Source organism: Lissotriton helveticus, chromosome 3_1, assembly GCF_964261635.1.
Source record: "Lissotriton helveticus chromosome 3_1, aLisHel1.1, whole genome shotgun sequence".
Classification (NCBI taxonomy): domain Eukaryota; kingdom Metazoa; phylum Chordata; class Amphibia; order Caudata; family Salamandridae; genus Lissotriton; species Lissotriton helveticus.
The window spans coordinates 1,105,305,762-1,105,328,826 of NC_136061.1; the positions used below are offsets into that span (position 1 = coordinate 1,105,305,762).

Sequence of the window (23,065 nt, forward strand, 5' to 3'; positions counted from 1 at the left end):
ATCTATACATTGACAAAGATCCTGACTACTTTTCTTGGAACAAAGAATTGCCAATACATGTGTAAACCAGGTTTCACTGACATGAGGAAGTCTCTGGTCTGCCTGCTGGCATGTATGCTCTGCATTCTTCACTTCCCTGGTTAGAGCCTAAGAAAGAAAGGAAACCGCCAGAGTTTTAAATTGGCCCTTGTCCTTCACAATGTATGCCTTACAATATATCAATAATGGTGCACTACCTCACCTCAGGAGCCCAGGCACTCAGCTGGAGATAAATGGATGCGTTGTGGGGAATATGCTGGGCATCACCAGATAATTCTCCGCCCGCATTTCAACACAGTATAAACCAGAGCTACTGAAGCAGATGGGGAATTTAAAACTGATAATTAAACATAAAAGGGAACGGCACATGGAGCTAGATCCAGTTCTATATAAAAGACCATCCTTTCAAACTTGAATAAAAAACACAAGCCTCCTGGGTACAAGAAAAAAGTTTATCCTACACAAAAATAGTTTCCACAAAAATCCAAGCATGATCCAGCAGAATTTGGTTGATAACCTGAAGAAAGAGTATAACCATAAAAAGGATACAGGGTATCAGAATAACTTAAACAGGTATTGTCCACTTACCCTACAAAAAGTGAAGCCATGGCGCAAAGTAGAGGACATGTATGTATCGCTGCACGAGACAAATACAACAGCAGGCATAGCTGCCATTGAAAGTTGTAGGAAGCTTGCTAGGTTAAAAAAGTACCTATTTAAGGTCGACCATCAAACCGGCATTGACTACAAACAGGAGATTCTTCACCTTTCTATTTTTTTTTATAACATGTCAGAGGGCCATTTATTGGTACTGTTTAGACATACATTGAGATATCTAACCATTTACATTACACTGTGGCTCTATTTTTTAATAATTTTATTGTCTACCATCATATCTGACAGACAGATTTATCTCATCCTGTTGAGACCCTTGTACTTGTATCTTTATGAGTCAGGACGTCAACAATGACATATTGAGACTGCAAGGTGTGGCGTTACAAACAAACATTGGCAATGTCAATAGGTCTGGCTTTAAGGGAATGTTGTACGGTAATGTGAAACATTACAAGTACAGATATGCATTTGTGTGGAAGCAGAGAACTGTAGAATTATATTGGTGTAACTGTGCTGCTGCCATCTGCACCAGCCACTCGCCATCCCACACCACCCACTATTCACCTTGCAGGCAAGAATGAACAAGGGGTGCCCCAACTGTCCTGGTCAAGACATCAGGCACTACAATCACAACCACCACCAAGTGTAACCTGCAAAATACCAACACAGAGCAATAGGGTGACTGCAACCCAAGCCTGTCTCTACTACTCTTGAAGGAAATACATCTGATCCCAGTGTGAAAAAGGTAAGGAGATACAAAGGGCCTTGCAAAGGAGGAGCAGCAGCATGAAAAGTGAGAGAGGGATGAAACCAGGGCAATGTGAGAAATGTATCACCCAGTAGTGAATCTAGATGCAGTGCAAGGGACAGGGAGGGGAGACTGGAAGGTATAAAACTACCATTTAGTGTCTGATTCTACTGGTCGGTCATGTGGAGGGTGGGGAAGAAGTCATACAGGAAGGTCCACTAGGATGAAGTAATGAACGATGTCTTTTAGTAAGGTCAACAAAAGCAAAAGAGGTTTGGATGGTAAGAGAAAGGGTAGATATAGCTTGATTAGTTTGCTGTGAAAAGAACTCTGAATGGACAGCTTTGTAGGCAGCTATCTTGATCACATTTTTGGAGGCCCACAATATGTCAAGAAGTGTCACTATGATGGGAGGGGCATCATCAACCCAGAAGTCAGCCATAATGCCATGGACACCACTGTATGTTAAGAATTAACACCATCATGCCAGATCCGGCACTAACTGAAAGTTGGTACCAGTATGTCATGGATGCTGACAGTAAAATGTAAATAAAAATGTAAATCCGTATTTGTAAAGTGCAAACTTCCTACCCTTATGGGTCTCAAGGCACTGGGGGCCGTCGTGAAAATTAAGTGAGCTATTGCCCAGAGTCACACGGTGCTGGGCTGAACTGCCGTAGGAGCCGGGGATCGAACCGTGAACCCTGTGCTCTGAAGTCCGCTGCCCTGGCCGCTGCACCACACCTCTCCACGTCATGCCAAGTATGCCAAGAATGAACTGCCTTATAGAACAGCATACACTGTGTGGGCACCATCATGCCATGGATGTCCACATTACAACGACAAGCATTTGCAATGCAATAGGTCTCGCATTAGGAAAGTTTGAGCTATTGGTCTTGTAAATGCCAAGTTTTAGGTCTCGCGACCTATCAATGCGCGCAAGCGCATTGAGCGGAGCGAGAATTCAAGTGCTCAAAATCCTCGTCAAACCAAGGGCTTCTTGCTGCGGTTTTGTTTGAGTTCACGTGAATCACGTGACCAAACAAGCACGCGCATCAGCCTCCCTCCCTCCTAATTGCATTTTTTTTTAACGGCCGCACAGCACATCAAAGGGCTTCGCCCAGCGTGCGCTCTGCGGCTTCTCCTCCCCTAATTAATCATGGCTGTTTGGCCGTACTTTCAGTTTCCCGGCCGCTCTGCATTATCAGGTACGTGTTGGTGACGCATTATTTCACTTTGTCTCCGTGCGTGCATTTATTTAATGTTATCCTCTCGTTCATTAGGTCCTATCTCTTGTTCCTTAAGGTTCTCAATGACTGCCGAGTTTAAGTATGTTGTTGATGGTCGCATTTTCGTGGAGCGCTTTTGGGCTATAAACTTTCACGGCCTTTGAAGTGAAGCTTAGCTTCACTTCATAGGCCCCTGCTGCTTCACACCCTCATCGCCGCTCTCCCCGCTCGGCCCCCTCCCCTGCCCGCCGTGTCGCATTTCTCCTCCCCCCCTCCCCTTCTCTGCCTTCCCTCCGTCTTGTTTCACAGGCACCCCTATCAAGCAATTGAACAGAAGGGCAAAGCGAATCTCAGCAAGTAATTTTGACAGAAATGGGTGTCTAGCTGCGCCTATGCCCTGCCAACTTCAAACGTGCGAACCTTGCAACAGCATTGCTTTGTTTCATTTGTGCAGGGCCAGGTTTACGCAGTAATTTCCAGTCAGAAAAAATCCTTCCCTTTCTAAGTTTATATTACTTATCTCTTGCTGAAAAGTGTATTTCAAAACATTGACGAAAGTCAAAGATCTAAGTATGTACAGCTGGTGCACCTCAGAAAAGAAAAAAAGCGTGTAACTTCATGAATGTAGAGAGAACAAGTTACAAATATTAAATGGCAATTTTTTTCTCAATGAATCATTGAGCATTTCTTGAGAAGCAAGAAGATTAAGGTCGCGTGGGTTTGTTGGAGGCGTCTCCCCGCGTCAGAGACGAAACAGGAGAAACGTGAGTAATCCGGCACGCTGCTTGCTGGGGCTTCCTCCTCTGACAGAACAAATCGCAGCCTCGTTCTTCTAAAACATCAATGTAATAAATAAATCCATTCGGCGAAAGGGAGATAAAGAGCGTCCATCTGCAGGGAACCCGCTCGTCCGCAGATCAGGTAAAGAAACAAGCACTGGCGTTGCCAATAGGTCTCGCAGTAGGAAAGTTGGAGCTATTGGTTTTGTAAATGACAAAGCCCTTTATGTTTTTAAAATGAAAAGAAAAATAAAAGGCATTGTTATTTGCAATTGTAATAGCTCCAACTTTCCTACTGCGAGACTAATTGGCAACGCCAGTGCTTGTTTTATTTATGTGTTGTTTTTGAAAATAGCTAAATTAATCGCTTTGACATTTACAATGCCAATAGGTATAACTTTTGCAAATGTGACACCTATAGCATTTGTAATGCAACATGTTTTGTATTTACGTGACTTAGATGTATTGATATTACAAATAATAATGGCTTTTAATCACTTTAATAAAAGTGATTTTAATTTATAATGGCAATAGCTTAAACTTTTGTAAATAACTTTTGTGAAGATTATGTTCAGTGTATTTTATTGTGACGAAAATCCAAGAACAGAATGAAATAGTAACATATTTTTTGTGACATTTGTAATAAAGCTTGAAACATTGAGAGAACATATTTGAACCAGTGATGCAGTGGTGGTGCGGAGTAATGCTGTGGTTGCGCTGAGTGATGCTGTGGTTGCGCTGAGTGATGCTGTGGTTGCGCTGAGTGATGCTGTGGTTGCGCTGAGTGATGCTGTGGTTGCGCTGAGTGATGCTGTGGTTGTGCTGAGTGGTGCTGTGGTTACGCTGAGTGGTGCTGTGGTTACGCTGAGTGGTGCTGTGGTTACGCTGAGTGGTGCTGTGGTTGCGCTGAGTGGTGCTGTGGTTGCGCGGAGTGTATTTTCTACCATCTGTAGATCTTCCCCCTCATTCGTTAAGTAGCAACTAAATCCAAAAGTCCATATAGCCCAAAAACCACATACAGCAGAAATCACCTGGTCAACCGGAACACCGGGAAAGACCTTAAAAGCAAACGTAATCATCCGACTTTTAAAAAGCTAGTGTGGAAACCACGCGCACAAACTTGTTTCCAGTAAACTAAGCGCCTAGAAAGAACCTGTGCCCACTCGCCCTACAGGCACACAAAGTGGGCGGGGACGCCCCAGGCGCCGACAGGTCAGGCAACTATGTTCCGGTGCAAAATAACACCGCACTGAGAGGCAACTGCGGGGGGTCAGCTGCCCCAAGTGATTAAAAAGGGAGAGGGAGACCGGTCTATCCCCCATAGAATGAATACTGAAGACAGACTGAAGGAAGCGGACGTCATCCAGCGGGGCCAGGAGCTGTGAGAGAGGCTCTGCCAGTGATGACCCCCAGCGCCAGGCAGGGCCCGGGCGAGCAGGCCGACACACGAGAAGGTGCTCCCCCCCCCCCCTCCCCTCCTCGGCCCGTACCTGGCTTGCTCTCCTCCCGGTCGGATTTCATGGTGCAGGTGCTGGCTCGGTTCCGAGAGCCTGCAGATGGATCCGGCCCTCTCCCTGAGCAGCTGCAGGAAGTGCTGCTCGCTTTTACCTGCGCCGCCAGGAATTTGACCCGAGCACAGGTTGCTGAGTGTGCGCTGGTGATGCAACTAGGAGGAGCCGGGAGGTGTGGCTGCAGCAGTGTTGGCTCGGCACAAGGGAAGTAGGGAAAACATATCAGTGGTCATACGCAGGCCCTGTAATGCGCAATGACAGGTTAAGGCAGGGGCAAAATGGGCGGATTGCCCAGGGCCCCCAACTTTCGAGGGGTCCACTAACAAAGTAAACTTCCTCTTTACCTCGCTTTTGTGTATATTTGTATCTTAACCTTTAACATACACATCTGTATTGTTAGGCAGCATGGGTCTGGGATTAGCAGAAACATTGGTAATAAATTTAATCAGGGGCCGTCAGAATATTTCTTGCCAGGGGCCCCCCAAAATTCTTACAAGGATACTGTTCACAAGCCCTACAAAGCCCATGCAATACGTATTAATCGTTCCCTGTAAGCACCAATAACCAATTTCTTAATAACCAGCGTTGAGGGGCGCTCAGCCAATGGCACGCTAGCAGGGCGGAGTCCCGGAGGCGGCCGAAGGGCAGGGGCTACGAATCCTGCGCAGCCGCCGTCTTGCCCAGCTCATGCACCGCAGGGACCGCCGTACCAGCACTGGAGCCCCTGGCCGCGTCGCCCCCACCCGCCCGCCCATCCATCCATTGGGAGCCGGGCAGAAGGAGCCCACAAGAAAACAGGGATTCCAGCAAGAAAAGAGCCCGGTAAGGGGGGGGGGAACGTGTGTGTATGCAGTGTGTGTGCGCGTGTGTGCCTGCCTACGTGCCTGCCTGCGTGTGTGAGTGTGGCTGTGTGTATGTGTGCGCGCGCGACTGCATGGCGGCATGGCTGACTTCCTGGGAATCTGAGATAGGATATGTGCCGGCCGTGCGCGCCCACGAGGTGCAATCGGCGCGCGTGTCCGAACCCTGTCTCAGATTCCCAGGAGACTGACAACAATAGTTGTCGAGCTAGACGCATGCTACGCATGCGCATTCTAGCTCGACCTAAAAATGAATGTAATCATGCCAAGAATGACCACCACCGTGCCAGGGCCAGCATTAGTCTAAAATTGGGTGACATAAATGCCAGGTCCAGCTTACGCTAGAAGTAGAAATTATTGAACTGTGGGAGTCTTCAGTGGGCAAAAAACTATCAATATGCCTGGGCCAGTAGTAAACTGAAGATCGGCATTGTTCTGCACAAATGCATGTGCTACCACCATTAAGCAAAAAATCATCAACCTTTTGGGACAGCTGTGCCAGTATCACAGACAGACTAATATGCAGGAAAGAGGGATTGATTGCTAGGTACCCTGCTATGGGGATCTGATCAGTGACCTCTTGAGAGAATAATGCCACACAGAGGGAAAGACCAACACACACATCCGCCGAAAGACAAACTCATAAGACTCACCCACCCACGACTTTCAAAATCCGACACAGCTACAGCTGATTCAGCAGATCAAAACATTAAATATATAGAAACAGAACACTGAGTGCCAATTAAAGCGTTAAGCTTTAACATTGAATGGATGATGTGATACAAACCTTCGATTTGTAGGCACTTTAAAAATGAGTAAAATGTGAATACTAATTTACACGTTTGTTTTATTTGTTCAATGCAACTGTCTGCCAAAGTATGTAGAAGTATAAGGGACTACTTGCCTTGGATCTTTCTGTATGCTGTCTATGGACGGAGACCTTGTTGTTCCATCATCAGCAGGCATTGAATGTTGATGCCTGTTATAACCAGTTTCTGAGATTCTATATTGCATTGATCTGTAGGGTTCCGCATAGTTCGCTGTCGTGTTGAGTGCATAATTGTTTCTTTGGTAAGTAAGCGTACTTCGCTGGCTGGATGTTCTCTGTAAATTTCCAACACCTAGAAAATGAAATAATAATACAATTTCAAAACACACTGGATAGATAGCCCAAACAAGCATTATTCTTTGAAAGCAAACTTTTATTAACCAAATATATGCAGACTAAAGCATTATTTCCATAAAAGAAGGCAGTTATTGGATCCTCATGAAATTGATACGTTAAGTGATTCAAACCTCTAATAAAAATGCACTTAAGCTTCAATTACCATTTGCACTGGAGATGCATGTTACGAATCAATTCACTAGAAGAAAATGGAAAACCATATGTTCAGCTTAGCCTAAGCCATATCTTAGTAAGTTGCTTAGGGAATAAAACAATGTATTAAATAATGAAGTGCAGGCTAAAATGAAAAAAGGCATTTAACTTAATGTTGTTCAACTAATTTCTGTATGTGACACACAAGTTCCTAAACCACACTTTCAACAGTGCTGACAGGATGTGCTGCTACTGTGTTTAAAACTCATACAGGGAAAATCTTTACCATGCATGGTAGGCTAGGCTGCAAACCCCACACTGAGCACAGCTTTTGCCGTGTGCAGCGTAGGGTTGGTCTCTGGGCCCCAATACACTGGGAACTATAACTCGTACCCTAAAGTAACTATAACTTGCACCCCTGCCATGCACAGTTTTCACAACAATAATTTTACAGCAAATGTTGCACTGATATTATCAATGATGTCATAGAAGATGTTATGAGCGATGTAATATGTGAGGGTAATTAGAAGCCCCCTTTCCTGGGCCACAATTAGCCCCAGGGAGCCTATCCCCTGGGGCCTGGTCATTAAAGGGTGGGTGCCCTGGACTTCGTGTTTGCTCTCGCTTGGTGGGAGCATTAAAATTGCTCCCACCAAGCGAAGGCAAATACGCTATTTCTTAGAGTTAAGCACCCTGGACACAGTATCAGATCCCCAGGCGTTTAATGGCTTGGGAGGGGGGGTGGGGGCACGCGGCTACCTCCCTCTTTTGTGTGCACGGATGGGTCACAGTGAATGGGGTCCCTGGGGCCAAACACGACCTGGGAAAGGGATCCGCACGCCACGCCCACTCCACTTTTTCAAATGTGCTAGGCCCCAGGGGAAGGGGTTTCCGGGGCCAAAGTCGGGCTGGGAAGGGGGAGGGAGGGAGGGGAAGGGTGACAACCATCCCCCTGAAAATAAATGTTATTCCCCCAGAGCCCCCAACGACATGGCCCACTCGGGGGGGCAAAGAAAAGCAAGCGCGAGCAACTGCGTCTCAAGATGGCTTCCAACACTTCCTGGTCGAAGTGTTGGCAGCCAATTAGATCTCATTTTGAGATCTGTCGGATCCCCTGACTCACTACGTCCCTGGATGTATATATTTATTTTTCTTTAATAACGTAAAAATTACTGAACCGATTACCACCAATTTACAAACCGCACTTTCTAGACCAAGATTGAGCTCCAATTTGTTACAATTCCGTTCAGCGGTTCGGGCTGTAGTCTTATTCAAAATCTTTATGGGAAATTGCATGTGGAAAACGCATTTTGGGATCCCTCCTTTGTCTCGGCCCTGCTTGACAAATCACCCCAAAACTTTCCAAACAGCGGCTGAAGTGATAAGCAAACTAGTTTTGAACATTTCGTGAGGATTCGTCAAACAGCACCAAAATCAACTGGTGACCGCTTGTAGGTTAGGTAAAGTAATGTAATATAAATACATATATATCTATGTATATACACACACATATCTATCTATATATATATATATATATATATATATATATATATATATATATATATATACACACACACACATATATATACAATAACCTTTCAGGCTTAGAGTGGCACATACATTATGCAAAAAAGAAGCAGTGAACTCTGGGTAGTTACCAAGTTTAGGTGGAGAACAGCTCCTAAACAGAGCACCCTACAACACCAGAGACGCTCTAAATTTGCTCACCTAAAATGCCAGTTTTTCTAGCACAGTTTTTAAAGATAGGATTAGCGCAATGCCATCCATGCCGAGTTTATCTATTTCCAACACAGCTATAGAGCATTATTCCAATAACTTAGAAAACTATTAGGGTAACCATCCAAATTCTGCTTAACTAAGATGTGTTTACTACCCAGTATATTTTTTTAGGGATGATTGATTTCTTCAACATGCATCACAATAGAACTTTCAGTGTAACCTTGTATTTTACCATTTTCTTTTCATGGTAATCTTTGGAAAAACTGAACTAAGAATGTGCCAATCAAGTTAATTGGATATCTTTAGACGCATCTCATTAGAAAGGTGGGGAGAGGCTAAAATGACAAAACAAAACTAAGCAATAGTGTTTTTTAAATGACTGTTCGATGGGATGGAACCATGGCACTAATGATGCAGCAGGGATAAAGTTAAAGGTAAGAGAGAACAATGGGAAATGTTATGTGTTAATGGCTTTACAGAAAGCGAGATGATTATCAGCGTACTAATGGTGTGGGAGGAAGCAAGCAAAGACAGAGAACATAGCTCTGATTCAAATATTGGGATGCAGAGCAGCAAGGGTGTGTGTAGGATGATGTAGCGGACAATACTCAGAAACATTCATATTTCCAAATGAGGAGTGGAGATCTATTTTGATGGCTTTGAGACATATGTCAAAAATATGGAGGACAGAGCAAGTGTGATATGATGTGCTTTCAGTGCTGTAGAAGGAGATTTGTGTTATTTTGTATCTTTGCAGCATGCACTAAGAAGTAGTGGAAACCAATGTAGATATTGTTGTGGTTATTGTCAGAGGAGGAGCTTGAAAGGAATCAAGTCGGTCATCACAATTTGTTATAAAAATGCAGCATCTATTTCAGCAGGTGAACATAAATGACAAAGGAGCCAACCATGTGGTTGACATTGAGAACAATAGAAAGGTCAACATCAAAACAAAAGCCAATGTTCTTGGCCTCACTGGTAAAAACAACAAAAGTGCTTCTGTACTTCAGTTCTTCCCACATCGATCTTATGATAGCTATGTATGTATTAGATTTACAAATTATATTTATTGAATAGAGTGCGGTTCATTTTTATCCACAAGTGGATAGCTTTCATGCAATGCATGAAAGAAGGAACAGGTGGGAGGGATCGGTCATTAACGCAATATAGAATGTGGGTGACTGCCAAGGAGTAGACATGAACTAATGCTATCAGATTCTTAGAGTCTCAGGTAGATCTCGAAAAGGAAAATACAGGATATCTGGAAGATAAGGGTTTGAGATGTTGATGAGGAAACAAAATGGGAGTCCCTGTTGAATCACTGTTGTGAGACAGAAGACCAAAATTGACTGAAGAGAGGGTTTAGAAAAAGCATATTCCAACCATCACTGATGTCACACACCATTATGTGCTCGGTCATTTTGGGTACATTAAAAAGGTCAGTTTAATGCTCGGTCATGATCTAGCAGGCTATGATTTTCAAACAATTGTTATTGGTTGATGACCTAGCTTTTAATGCATTTACTAGGAGAGGGCAAGTCTGTGTGTGGGAGGTAGTTGAGTGGGTCGAATGAGCCTAGTGAGAACTGTGTTTCATTAAAGCACTAAAGACACTGTATTAAAACATGAAAATCCTCTTTAAACATTTTATACAGTAAACACAAAGGAGCATCAACATAAAGCACAGAGCAATGGAAACGGAGTACAAGAAGATTTTCTCTGCCAAGCTGAAGCAGGGGTAAAGAAGTTTAACAGAAAAAACTAAGTGCCTGTGGGAAGAGATGGTACAGCGATCTTCTTGTCCTGTAAAACAAATTGCTTATTCCATTTATTTCAATGCACGTAGTTGTCCCATTATATTCGAGCTCTACAATTGCAGGCTTTGATTCGAACAGGGTTTACCATTTGACCACACGAAGCAATTTTGGGCAGTAACTTAAACTCACTTTGCCTCAGTGACTGTGTTTGTCAGAATTGTGAGTACTTGCACCACAAAAAGGCCATTGAGAAAGGATCAGTGTTGAGCCCATGGACCTTCGGGAGAAAGACCTATAGGGCCTGTTGTAGATATGTGGATTCTAAATGCACAAAGTGATAGTACCTTTTAGGATCTTTCTGACAATATGTTTTCAAGTTATGCTTTATATGTTCGAGAAAATACTTGCTGAAAGGGTAATAAAAACATGTTTTTAAAACGTTTTTATTAATTGTACATGGTTTTACATCCAATTTTCATTACTGAATCTTTGACAGGTTAGCATGCATCAAAAATATAATGTAATAATCAATGTACTAGAGAAATTAGATCTAAAATTCCAATTCACTAAATCAGTTTGCCAATATTTTTTTCTTGGATGCACTTTATTCCCAAACCAATTGACCATCGAATAATTATTGTTTTGATGATTTTATTTGTAGGCTAGGTGTATTCTGAATAAAGTTCCATATTGGAGTGTTTTTTTTTTTTTTAAAGAGCTGGACTCCCTTGGATGCCATACATCCGTACAGCTGGATGGGCAAATGTTGAGAATTGCTTTTGACACGGACAAAACTAGTGTTGTTTTAAAGAATAAACTAATTCACTGCATGGACAGTGTTCCACAGCTGCAACAATTCACTAACAATTTGCTAATTATATGCTCTGGAAAAAGAAGGCCTCAGTTTCAATCTCTGTACAGGTGAAAACATGGCCCTGTCGAACTATTTTATTTTTTGCATTTCCCCCGCTTGCCTTCAATAAGGCAGAGAAGTAGATTCAACTGGATTAATGGACGGGAATTCTAAGACCGGAGATTACTCCTGTATTGTTGGACAGACTGCAAACAATCAAGGAGCTTTATGGTTGCATTAGCAAAAGCCGCAAATCATTACATTTTCCAAATAGGTTTACATACTTATCTTTGGAATCACTGTCAGTGATGCAAGTGGAGACAGGTGATCGCTTTAGTGGTTTCCAGCACCTGCCCTAAAAGTAAAACCTTTGTAAAAATGTATCATATATATGATATTGAACAGCTTGTAAATTCAGATACTATGCATCTTGCCTTTACATTAGAGGATGACTACTTGACATAACCATCCCACGATCCGGTAAACTGGTAGCCAAGTGGTTTGTGCTACTGAAGGGCATATGGGCCAAAGAATTAGCTTGTTGAGGGGACAGAACATATCTGACGACTTGTCTCCAACAACAAACTGAGTTTGTGGTGTCGGGCGACACATTCCACATCCCTGACTACCATAAACAATAGATATTATAGGCCTTATACAGAGAATACACCCTACCTGATCCAGTACGGTACATGGCTGACTGAGACCCCTGGCGCAGTTCCACTGCTCCATGATTCGGACTGCGGTAAACAGGACTATAATATGTCCTCCCTTCATAGATGGGGGTGATGTGCAAGTCGGGTGATGCAGCTGACCGCAGTTCTTGCCCAAGCTGGCTGTGCTGGCTAGCATAGGAGCTTCGTAAGCCTGAAAACAAAAATGTACATACAGTAAGGTAAACAAATGTAAAGAGAAATTTGCCACCATTCTGAATTAAATTATTCAGACACTGTATGAGATTTTTTTCCATATATTGATTAAGATAATCCAGTGCATTACTGATGCAGTTTGTGTAAAATTGCAGGATTTGCAGAGAGCCCAGTCAACTCTGCACCCGCAAAGCAAGGCTATCCTATGTTGTAAAATTAAGGTAAAGTATCACTTCTCGGCTCCTTGTCAAGTAAGGACCGTTTTAGAAACAGTATAATGTATACCACTTTATACCACTATTTTGTGACAAGAGAAGAAAAGTACTGACAGAATAGGTTGAGTTAAGTTTGAGGAGAAAGCCTTGTCATTAGTTTTCTGAAGACAAGGTGATGGGTGTTTGAGAAGGTAAAAGCAGAAAGGGAGTAGGTTCTGCCAAAATGCCTTCCACATGTCAAAGAAGGCATTTTAAGGAAGACGATGATGATAGCGCAAAAAGAGAATAGTCTGGGAAATAGGGAGACCCGCTGAGATAAAAGTCTCTGTGAGTCACGCATGGAGATCAAAACGCTATCAAGATCAAATTTACGTCACATGAAGAGTAGGTTAAAGGACATCTTCCGGTCATTCTGCAGTCTTACATTAGGTCTCTGGGACATATCAACTGATAGTATTGTCAAAATGAATATCAAATTAGGCAAATGTCTTTATCAAGTTGGTAAGGTGGAAGAATGGGAGGTTAAGACTGCTGCAAATGTGTCTGAGCAGAAGAAAGTTTGAGCTGCTGGCCGAGCTCCTTACATGAATATGAAATCTTTGGGTTTCTACAGACTAGAACTATTATGGAAAAGCTCGTATCCTTGGCAGGGAGCGCAAATTACATATTTTGCTCGAGTTCCGTGTGATTAGAATCAAAAACTTGGTAATATTTATTCTAAAGTTTGCCTGAAGGTACTTGAAACGAAGACCTGGTTCACTTAGATTTAAGTACTTAGCATACAGGAAATACAGGAACTGTTGTCCATGCAAAAATGTGGCAACTACATGTATGTGTTGAATGCATTGGCTTGAGGAAATAGTCATGGAGTGCCCACAAAGGCAACATCTAGGAGGCTTATTCATACAGAGAGTCATATTGACATCTGTGGAATAGAAATAATGACATTGATAAGTTATAATACTACTGCAATTATCTTCAAATAAAATGTCTTCTTGGACCACTATCTTGGACCACTATTGCTTGATCTGAAACCTGTCTGAAAACAGTAAGCACAAGGTAATTTGGGTCAATAAAGGCATGTAGTGGGACCGGTATGTGCTCCTTACATTTGACTGGAAGGGGTCACTGAGAGATGGACTTGAAAATGGAAGGTCTAAGATATACGGCATTTGTAATTTTAAATAATGAATTACATGTGGCATCTTACTGCCTTTTGATAAAAAGCTACAGGAAAGAGCTATTAGGCAGGGTTCTGAGGTCAAGCCTACCAGGGTCCTCGATTTCAGAAATAAACAGGAAGGATCAAGAAAAATAAAGGAGGGGGACAGAACGACTAAATGTAGGATGCTAACTGATAATACGTAAAGAGATGAAAGGCTCTGTGAATAATTGGTGAAGTATAAAGAACCAGTACAGAATTAAGTGCTGTATGGTGTCACACTCTTGATATCTGTACTGATAGTGTGAGATGTTGTGGCTAACTGTCGATTATGCAGGTTGACTCCTCGTAATCTCCGCTACTGAGCCCTGTATTCTGCTGAATCCGCAGTCAATGGTTTCGTTGCTTACATATGTACTGACTATGGCTTGGTCACATTACTGCACACTTAAATGTGTGAGATCACTTAAGAATGCACTGGCAGAAAAGCATCTAATTTGTGTCACTCGCTACTTAGTTACTCCACCAAGAAGGATCATTTGATGGTGCAAGTGGGCGTGTGAAAGGGATAACTTTCAATCTATTCATGCGCCAGTGTCATGAATTAAAACAGCAAGCGTAACCCACAGCATGGTAAGCTGTGCGGGGCAGCGCTGTCCCATCAACCTTTGCAGCACTCTCCCATCCTGCCAATTAGAGTTAAATATGGACAACCACTTTTCACAAGAGAGACAGATTGGATCAAAGACTGGTGGTGTAGGAAAAACTGAGTAAGCGAGTGTATGCTTAGAAAGGGACCTACACGCTTCACCGTTACGCTCACTCTCCTGCAATGGTTTCATCTAAAGAAAGAAGTCATACATATTATCTCGGAGATCTGAGACTTACCTGGCCTTGCACCCAGCAGGGGATAGAGGATAATGATTGCAAGAAGTGTGAAATGTATATATTTAGAGAAATACAGGCACAATGACTACTCCTTGGATGACACGACACACTAGGGGCATGCAATAAGTAGGCTATTTTCGATTGGGCCATTGTGTGAAAGCGCGCATATGAAGTATCGCCTGCTGTGACTGCGTGCTTCTAAAATGAAGCCCAGTTTTAGATTTGGCCGGAAGACAAAGTATCAGCGCAATCACAGGAGGCAGTGATAACACTCCTGGAAGCCATTAGTGTAGAATGCTAGCATGGCGGAAAGTTGAAATTGTGCCACCCAAGGACCTTCTAGCAACTCTGCAGCTACAGAAGGGGAGCAATATTGTAGCAGTTGTTATAGCATGTAGTGGTCACAGGTGCTGTTGGAAACTTATGTGATTTTACAATGCCTCAAGTATCATTCCAGGATACAAGGAATGCATGGCGGACTTATATAGGCAGACTTATAAACTTGTCTGCTATACGCGAGTTGGGAGAATTGATGTATTTCCTAATTAATTGCCAGCTGGTGAGGTGTACAAATAGGTTCAAAATGCAGGGAAAGAAATTGGCGAGGAATCCATGGCTGAAAGAACCTATCACCATATTTGAGAGCAAGGAGCGCACCAGGGCATGTGAAAGATCACAGAATTCAAGAGTGTGAATCTTGTGCTCAGAAAATAAAATTAAGTTGCTAAGCACGGTATGAGCAGTCCAGCACAAATGAGTGCATTAAAAATTGAAAGGGGGCAAACATATTTTGTATATGCCAAGTTGGGACACAATTTGAACAGCATAGCATGCTTTACAAGACATTCAGTGTGCCTTCAAAGTCAAATACATGGACACTATGCGAGGGTGTGAAAATGGAAAAGTGCATACACTGGAGGGTAGCATGGGACAGGAAAAGAACCTTGCGTGATGTAGTCACAAGACCATGCTAAAATGCCAGCAGGTGACCAGAGGTTGGACTAGGAATAAATTATGATACTGGCAGACTTAGGTTTGCCTTGTACATTGATGAGTGACAATGATTTGGTGAGCTTATGGAAAACTGAGAGAAGTGAATATTAACCTGGAGTTGTGATGCAGGGAAACTGAAGTCAAGGGGTGAGGTGCAAGTGGCAAAATTAAGTGATAACTTGTTAGGCTGGAAGCATTAGATGGACTTAGGAATTGCACTTAGTCATATTGCTAAGGAATAAGTGTTAGTATCTACGTCCACTGAAAGAAAATATATGCTTAGTAAATTTCCTGATGTGTTAGCAGAGGAACAGGAACTGCAGAAAGGGTCTGAGCACCATCATATAAAGGAGAATAACTAAGCCTATGGTACACAAGGTGATATCTGTACTACTGATGTGAAGGAGCCTTTAAGGGAAGAGTGGAAGAGGTTGGTGAAAGCGGGTGTGACAGAGGCCTCAGAATGGCTAGTGCACTTTGCCCTCAACCCGAAGGGAGGCAGCAAAGATCTTCATATGTGTGTGGATTGTGGAAACCTGATCAAGAACATATGGGCTAACCAACATCCCCTCCCAAATACTCGTTAAGCATTGATCACCTAGATGATGTAGAGGCATATAGTGCCCATTTGATGATGAGCTGCAATCACTTATCAAATGAAAATGGAATAGGTTTCTTCTAAGCACCTCATATAATTTGTTACACCACTTGGTGCATTCAGGCCCTTGATCTGTTGTCAGTTGCTGATGGTTTTCAGAGAGATGAAATAAGTTTTGACAGCAACAGAAAACGTTATGTTCTTCCAAGATGACATTCTGATTTACAGAAGAGTTTTAAGTGGGTCGTTATCTACACTGGAAGGATGTGGTTTGAAGATCATGGCAGGAAAATATCAGTTTAGAGTGAGCACTAGAGAGAGTCTGGCTTACCTCATATATCCAGAGAGTAAACAAAGCCCAAACATAGTTGGGTAGGGTTGATAGCTAATTTGTGTGCCAGAAACCAAAGATGAGAGGCGGACTTTTGTTAGGGCTAATGAAGTAATACTCCAAGTTTGCTCAGAATGTTGCAGTGCTTTTCAGTCCCTCGACTAGTTTAATGAAAAAAGGAACTGTGTTTATGTGAATAGAACACTGCCAGTATAGCTTAGGTGGTTAAAAAGGACATCACCAATGCTACATTGCAGAGTTGGTTTGATTAATAGGAGAGGAGCGTGCTTGCCAAATATAGGCGTTTTGAAGGGGGCAGCAAATTGACAATAGACTGGATGTGGTCATAGCATTTGCTTCTACAGCATTGCCTGGAGCGGAGGAAATTTATTTGGTCTAACAAAGGGAGGCACTGAGTTTTGCCTGTGCGATCCATCCTCCTCAGGAGATATGATAAGGAGTCTTAAGTGCTTATTATTACTACCTTTGTACCTTTCTGCTTTACTCTCCGAGTCCTTTTATGGTCAGTCATCATGTAGACTTCTGAGATGTGACATTATTTGGTTTATACTAAACATGTTTTACTTTTTTTTAATAAATCTTTTTTGATGATGGAGTTAAGAAAAAAAAAACAATACACTGCTGTTCACCGGCCTGATCATACATAGTAATGACCCACAACAATCATTCCCTGTGACCCCTTACCTCCTGCCTCCAGCATCATGAACAACAACATCCAATGCAAAATAATTAGGGAAGGATACATCGGAGCCAATGTAGATAAGAGAATTGCAAGGATTGTGCCTGTATTCGTTCAGTTTTCCCCAGATGTTTGCCCATTTTGTGGGGACAGCCACGGCAATCACATATCACCTTCTCAGCCAACATGCACCAATCCATGTCCCGCTTCCAGTCCCCCGGCTGTGGTGCCTCCTCCACTCCCCACAGTCTTACAATATTTTGTTTGGCTAGTGCCAGTTCCAGGGTTATCAATATATGCTCCATTGACTGCAAATCAGCCTTGACCCTGTGCCTCATGGGAACAGTCCAGACCGAACTGCCATACCATGTCTTCCCTGGACTGGAAACAAGCATCCTGGGACCAGTTTTGGGCTAACAGCCCTCATCAGCCAGGCTAGCTTGAATCCCGTGGCAAAGTGAGCAAGGGACCCACGCCTGGGCATACCATGCCAACTTAGGGTGAACAAAGCAAACACAAGGAGATGATGGATGGAGCGCTGAAACTTTTCAGACACTCACCCCCAGTCACAAGACTGATTTGCATATAGCTGTGTCTGAACTGAGGTGGCAAATTATGTTGGATTCGACCCAGATCTGTGACTGGGGGTGAGTGTCTGAAAAGTTCCAGCGTTCCATCCATCGTCTCCTTGTGTTTGCTTTGTTCGCCCTAAGTTTGCAGGGTATGCCCAAACATGGTTCCCTTGTTCACTTTGCCACGGGATTCAAGCTAGCCTGGCTGATGAAGGGTGTTGCCCAGAAACCGGTCCCAGGATGCTTGTTTGCAGGTCAGTGAAGACCTGGCTTGGCAGTTCGGGCTGGACTGTTCCCATGAGGCACAGGGTCAAGACTGATTTGCATATAGCTGGGTCTGAACTGAGGTGGCAAAGTGAGCTAAAAAATGATGATGGATTCAACCCAGATCTGTGACTGGGGGTGAGTGTCTGAAAAGTTCCAGCACTCCGTCCATCATCTCCTTGTGTTTGCTTTGTTCGCCCTGACTTGGCAGGGTATGCCCGGACGTGGGTCCCTTGCTCACTTTGCTACTGAATTTAAGCTAGCCTGGCTGATGAAGGGTGTTACCCAGAAACCGGTCCCAGGATGCTTGTTTTCGGTTCAGTGAAAACCTGGCTTAGCAGCTCGGGCTGGACTGTTCTCATGAGGCAAATGGTCAAGAGTGATTTGCATATAGTTGGGTCTGAACTGAGGTGGCAAAGTGAGCTAAAGAATGATGATGTATTCAACCCAGATCTGTGACTGGGGGTGAGTGTCTGAAAAGTTCCAGCACTCCGTCCATCATCTCCTTGTGTTTGCTTTAGATTAGTATCATCCCAGATGTTCGATAGACACCATTTTGGGGAAGCACTCATATTGCTCCCACACATCTCATTCATACAAACAACCACTGACTCTCAAAGCTGGGCAGTTCTATATAATGTGAAAGAATTTACCAACCTGCTCGCATAATCTACGACAACCCATCTCACTTTCCCTACCCATTTTTACCATGGTGGTCGGTGCATAGCAGGATTGGGGAGAATTTCTAGCTGCACTAAGAGGAACTTCGTCCGTACCAACTCCTTTGGGACACCAGGGCTGCCGGCCATTCATTGCCCTCCGGATCTCGCGCCCACTGTTCCCACAGAGATTACAGGCCATCCTGAGAGTTATTAATTAGTTTTACTACGTGAAGGAAGTCGACCTACAGGAACGCAGGCTCTTCCGCAGGGAGGAAAGCCCAGTGGTTAATGCCAGTTAGCTGCGCCGCTCAGTAGTATTTCTGGATGTCAGGCAGAGCAATCGCTCCATCATATCATCCCCTTGTAAGTTTATTTCTTGCTATTCGCGCCCTCATCCCAGAGCAATGTCCTAATTTTGTCCTGAATTGCTTTTAAGTTCGATAGTGGGACCGGAAAATACACGTTTATTTTAGCATGGTTATCCTCTAACTTAGTTAAGTTATTTTCTCTGGATGATGGTGGTCCACTTTTATGCAGAGAGGTTATTTTATTGTGACTCGTGAATCAGGTTTCATAAAGTGCACTAGCCAAAGAGGAAAGAAAACAACAAAAAACGTGTGGACAATTCCATGTCCTTTCTCAAACATTAATAAAACGAAGACAACACAAAAACGAAAACCTTAAGTTTAAATCACCCATATATCCAACTTCGATACAGCTTCACATATACGGTTCCAAAACAATATGGCGCTGAATAATTTGGAATATTTCTAACAGAAGATAAACAAGCATTTGCAATGCAATAGGTCTCGCATTATAAAAGTTTGAGCTATTGGCATTGCTAATAATAATGCAACATCTCTCAAACATTCAGTAATGCCAGACTGTGATTTCTACTATTATCACCACAATAATCGCCCCAAATCTGAAGCAGACGCTGGGCCTACAGAACCATGTGCAATATAGGGAAATGAAGTGGCAGTATGTTCTAGCTTAGAATGACCTGGCAGTATGCTCTAGCTTGGAATAAGGTGGCAGTATGCTCTAGCTTGGAATGACGTTGCAGTATGCTCTAGCTTGGAATGAGGTGACAGTATGCTCTAGCTTGGAATGACATGGCAGTATGCTCTAGCTTGGAATGACATGGCAGTATGCTCTACCTTGGAATGACGTGGCAGTATGCTCTATTGTGGAATAAGGTGGCGGTATGCTCTAGGTTGGAATGACGTGGCAGTATGCTCTAGCTTGGAATGACGCAGTATGCTCTAGCTTGGAATGAGGTGACAGTATGTTCTAGCTTGGAATGACGTTGCAGTATGCTCTAGCTTGGAATAAGTTGGCGGTATGCTGTAGCTTGGAATGACGTTGCAGAATACTCTAGCTTGGAATGAGGTGACAGTATGCTCTAGCTTGGAATGACGTTGCAGAATGCTCTAGCTTGGAATGTGGTGACAGTATGCTCTAGCTTGGAATGACATTGCAGTATGCTCTAGCTTGGAATGATGTTGCAGTATGCTCTAGCTTGGAATAATGTTGCAGTATGCTATAACTTGGAATGACATTGCAGTATTCTCTAGCTTGGAATGACATTGCAATGTCATTCCAAGCAGAGCCAGCTCGACAGGTAACAAATGGTGTCAACGACAACAAATTTACATCTGAGTAAGTATGTCTTTCGCATTCCCCGCCGATTTATGATCTTGAATGCTCCTGTTAGGCACTCACATGACTCGCGGCCTACTAACACCAACACTGCGCTGCCACTGAGAGGTGTACAACAGGGACTTGCAACAGCTGCCGACTTTAAAAATCTATACAGACTACAAAATTGCAAAAGAACTTTCACTGGTAGGATAAAATTAAAAAAAGCTCAACAAAGAGAGACTTGCTGAGAGAATCTCTAAAAGCATTTTTCAGTTTGGTTGGCTTTAATTAGAGAGGAAATTTTGTTTTGCGGCCTATATTGTCTTGCAATGCAGCAATAAACTTTGCTCGTAAGAAGTTTAGCAAGGAGTCTGTAAAATTCATAAAGGTAAAACAAATCAGGAGCTATGCACACCTTCACTGGAGGAGAGGAGAGATGGTGGCCTTTGCACACCGTTCGTTTTTAGCATCAATACCCCTATAAAGTTAATTCCAGGGAGAAATGCCTTTAGTAAAATCAGCCCGGAGGGCTGACCAGCACAAAACACAGCAGCAGTCGTTTTCAGATATTTAGTATTCTTCAGTACAACGTTTAAAAGGAAGTAATGAGTTTTGTTGGCTTTTTTGTTGGTTAATGAGATACATATGATAAATATATGTAAAGCTAACAAGCGCTGCCCCCGAGGGCTGCCCAGTTTGCTTCCGTCAGCAAAACTGAAGCCCGCCAGGCAATAAGGATTGTTTTTGAAAGACGAAATCTGTTAATCATAAAAACAAATTTTGAGAAAACTTTTGCAGTAAATGAATTTTCAGAGAGTTAATTTGGGAGAATAGTTACTTGAATTAATATTTTTGTTGATACAATAGACGGCTCGATCCAGCCCTTCAACATTGTAGTATAATCAGCGCGAAGAACGCAGGGGCCTCAGGAAAACGCAGATTTCACTGGACTGGTTTGCCATGCCGGGGATATTTGAGACAGGGGGTGATGATGAGTCTAGTGTTTCGCTACCCATAGACTGACCTATAACCTACCCCCCTCCCCGGGCTCGCATGTACCGTAGAAAGTCCTGGTGTACTTGCTCATGATATGGGATAACCCTTAATGTTTTTGCTTATGTCACTGACTGATTGTATAGAATGTCATTTTTGATAAGAGCTGTTTTATGGGTACAGCCAAGTACCACCTGATATATGCACGCAAGGTGTAAGAGTGTCAAGGGTGGGACTATTGTGGGTGGGAGTTCTTCTGTTCCTAAGGGATTTGTTCACCTCCTCAGAAATGCAACAAAATGTAAAATGTACAATATACCTACTGTTCGCATGCTTAATAGAGCACGCCTATATGTGGCTTCATCATATGATAATTTTTTTGTACTAGGGCTCTAATCACTATGCCAATAAACAGATTTAAAAAAAAACCATTGTAGTATAATAACCAATTGGAAGACGTGAACGGGCCATCGGGAAGGAAGGTGCACTCTGATTGGATGCTGAAACGGGACAGCGAATCGGACCTGCAGAAAGGATAAATGTAAGCAGCAATCATGACCTGAGGTGTTCTGGGCGCCCAATAGTTGAGCTGCCCCAGAAAGGGGACATCAAGTTCTGGAAAAGAAGTGCACAATGCATCACCGTGGGCACCTCATGCCGGAGAGGAAAGTACCAACTTTGTCACAGGTGTGTGCCGTGACCTGAACAAAATCACAGTGACGGTGCGCTACGTCGATTTGAGGACCTCATGACCTTTACCACGACTCTTCAAGGTCCATCCCCAGTAATGCAGGCACTAGAAAAGTGAGGCATCGGCCAGGTCGGTGAAATGGGCAGGTCGATCGGTGGATGTAATGTTATTGGGGTAACGGGGGTGCCTGTGACCTGCCCTTCTTTCATTTTGTGGGGAGCGCCGGGTAGACGCTCCACTCCCAGACGCACTGCGCGTTTTTGGATATCAAATCCAACCATTATTTATCCTTTTTTTTATCATTCTCCATATTTATCATTATTTTTACGATAGTTTTACCATATTTTCATTTTCTTCATTAGCTTTTCCACGGTTCGTTCAAATTGTATTTTTAGAAACTTCACATATTTACACGTGCCGATCCAGGCCTCCTTGTAAATAGGGTCCAGTACAACCAGTGGCTTTAAGGCAGCATCATTTTATTTCAACCCAATGCATTTCGGGCTTTAGCAAGCCCTTCGTCAGGGGTAACTGAAAGTCAACAGTAACATACATTTAATCAATATATATTCTGTTCTAACTGAAGATATTTGCATTTCAATTTGACGTTACACATGTGACATTTTGCATATAGACAAATAGTAAACTTCGTTTAAAAACTTCGTTTAAAAATGGCCCAATTCTTCTCTAGTGTTCATCACTTCATAAAAAATGAAAAGTATCTTTTCGTGCTTAAGAGTTCAACTTTACGTTTTGGGAATTATGCATTATGTCCTTTTATATAAACAAACACTCATCAATTTAATCTGCGTGCTAAATTCCTAGAGCCCTAATCTGGATGCATTGTGCATTTTACGTTGTGTTTACGAAGAAAACTTGCCATCTCACTCCGAGTGTTGTTAACCCTCTCACTATAAACATATCCTACATATTTATACCACTTTAATCACTGGCGCCTGTAAACAAACATTCGCTCTACAAGTTGTCAGCAAACCACGTTTAATCTATCTAAGACCAAACATCAGTGCGTACCT

The 23,065-nt window shown here is 43.0% G+C and overlaps 1 protein-coding gene across 4 annotated transcripts in view; it reads right to left on the bottom strand.

Moving 5' to 3' along the window:
* The window catches only part of PKP4 (plakophilin 4), a 771,376-nt gene that overhangs the window by 226,268 nt on the left and 522,043 nt on the right, over positions 1–23,065 (bottom strand). For 2 of the 4 annotated variants that reach the window (XM_078681703.1, XM_078681702.1), the window contains exons 9-10: positions 12,125–12,316; positions 6,686–6,902 (exon numbers count right to left, since the gene is read on the bottom strand). In XM_078681703.1, coding sequence (XP_078537829.1) covers positions 6,686–6,902; positions 12,125–12,316 — 409 coding nt within the window. The remainder of the gene's footprint in view (positions 1–6,685; positions 6,903–12,124; positions 12,317–23,065) is intronic. The other 2 variants (XM_078681704.1, XM_078681705.1) reach the window with 1 other exon arrangement.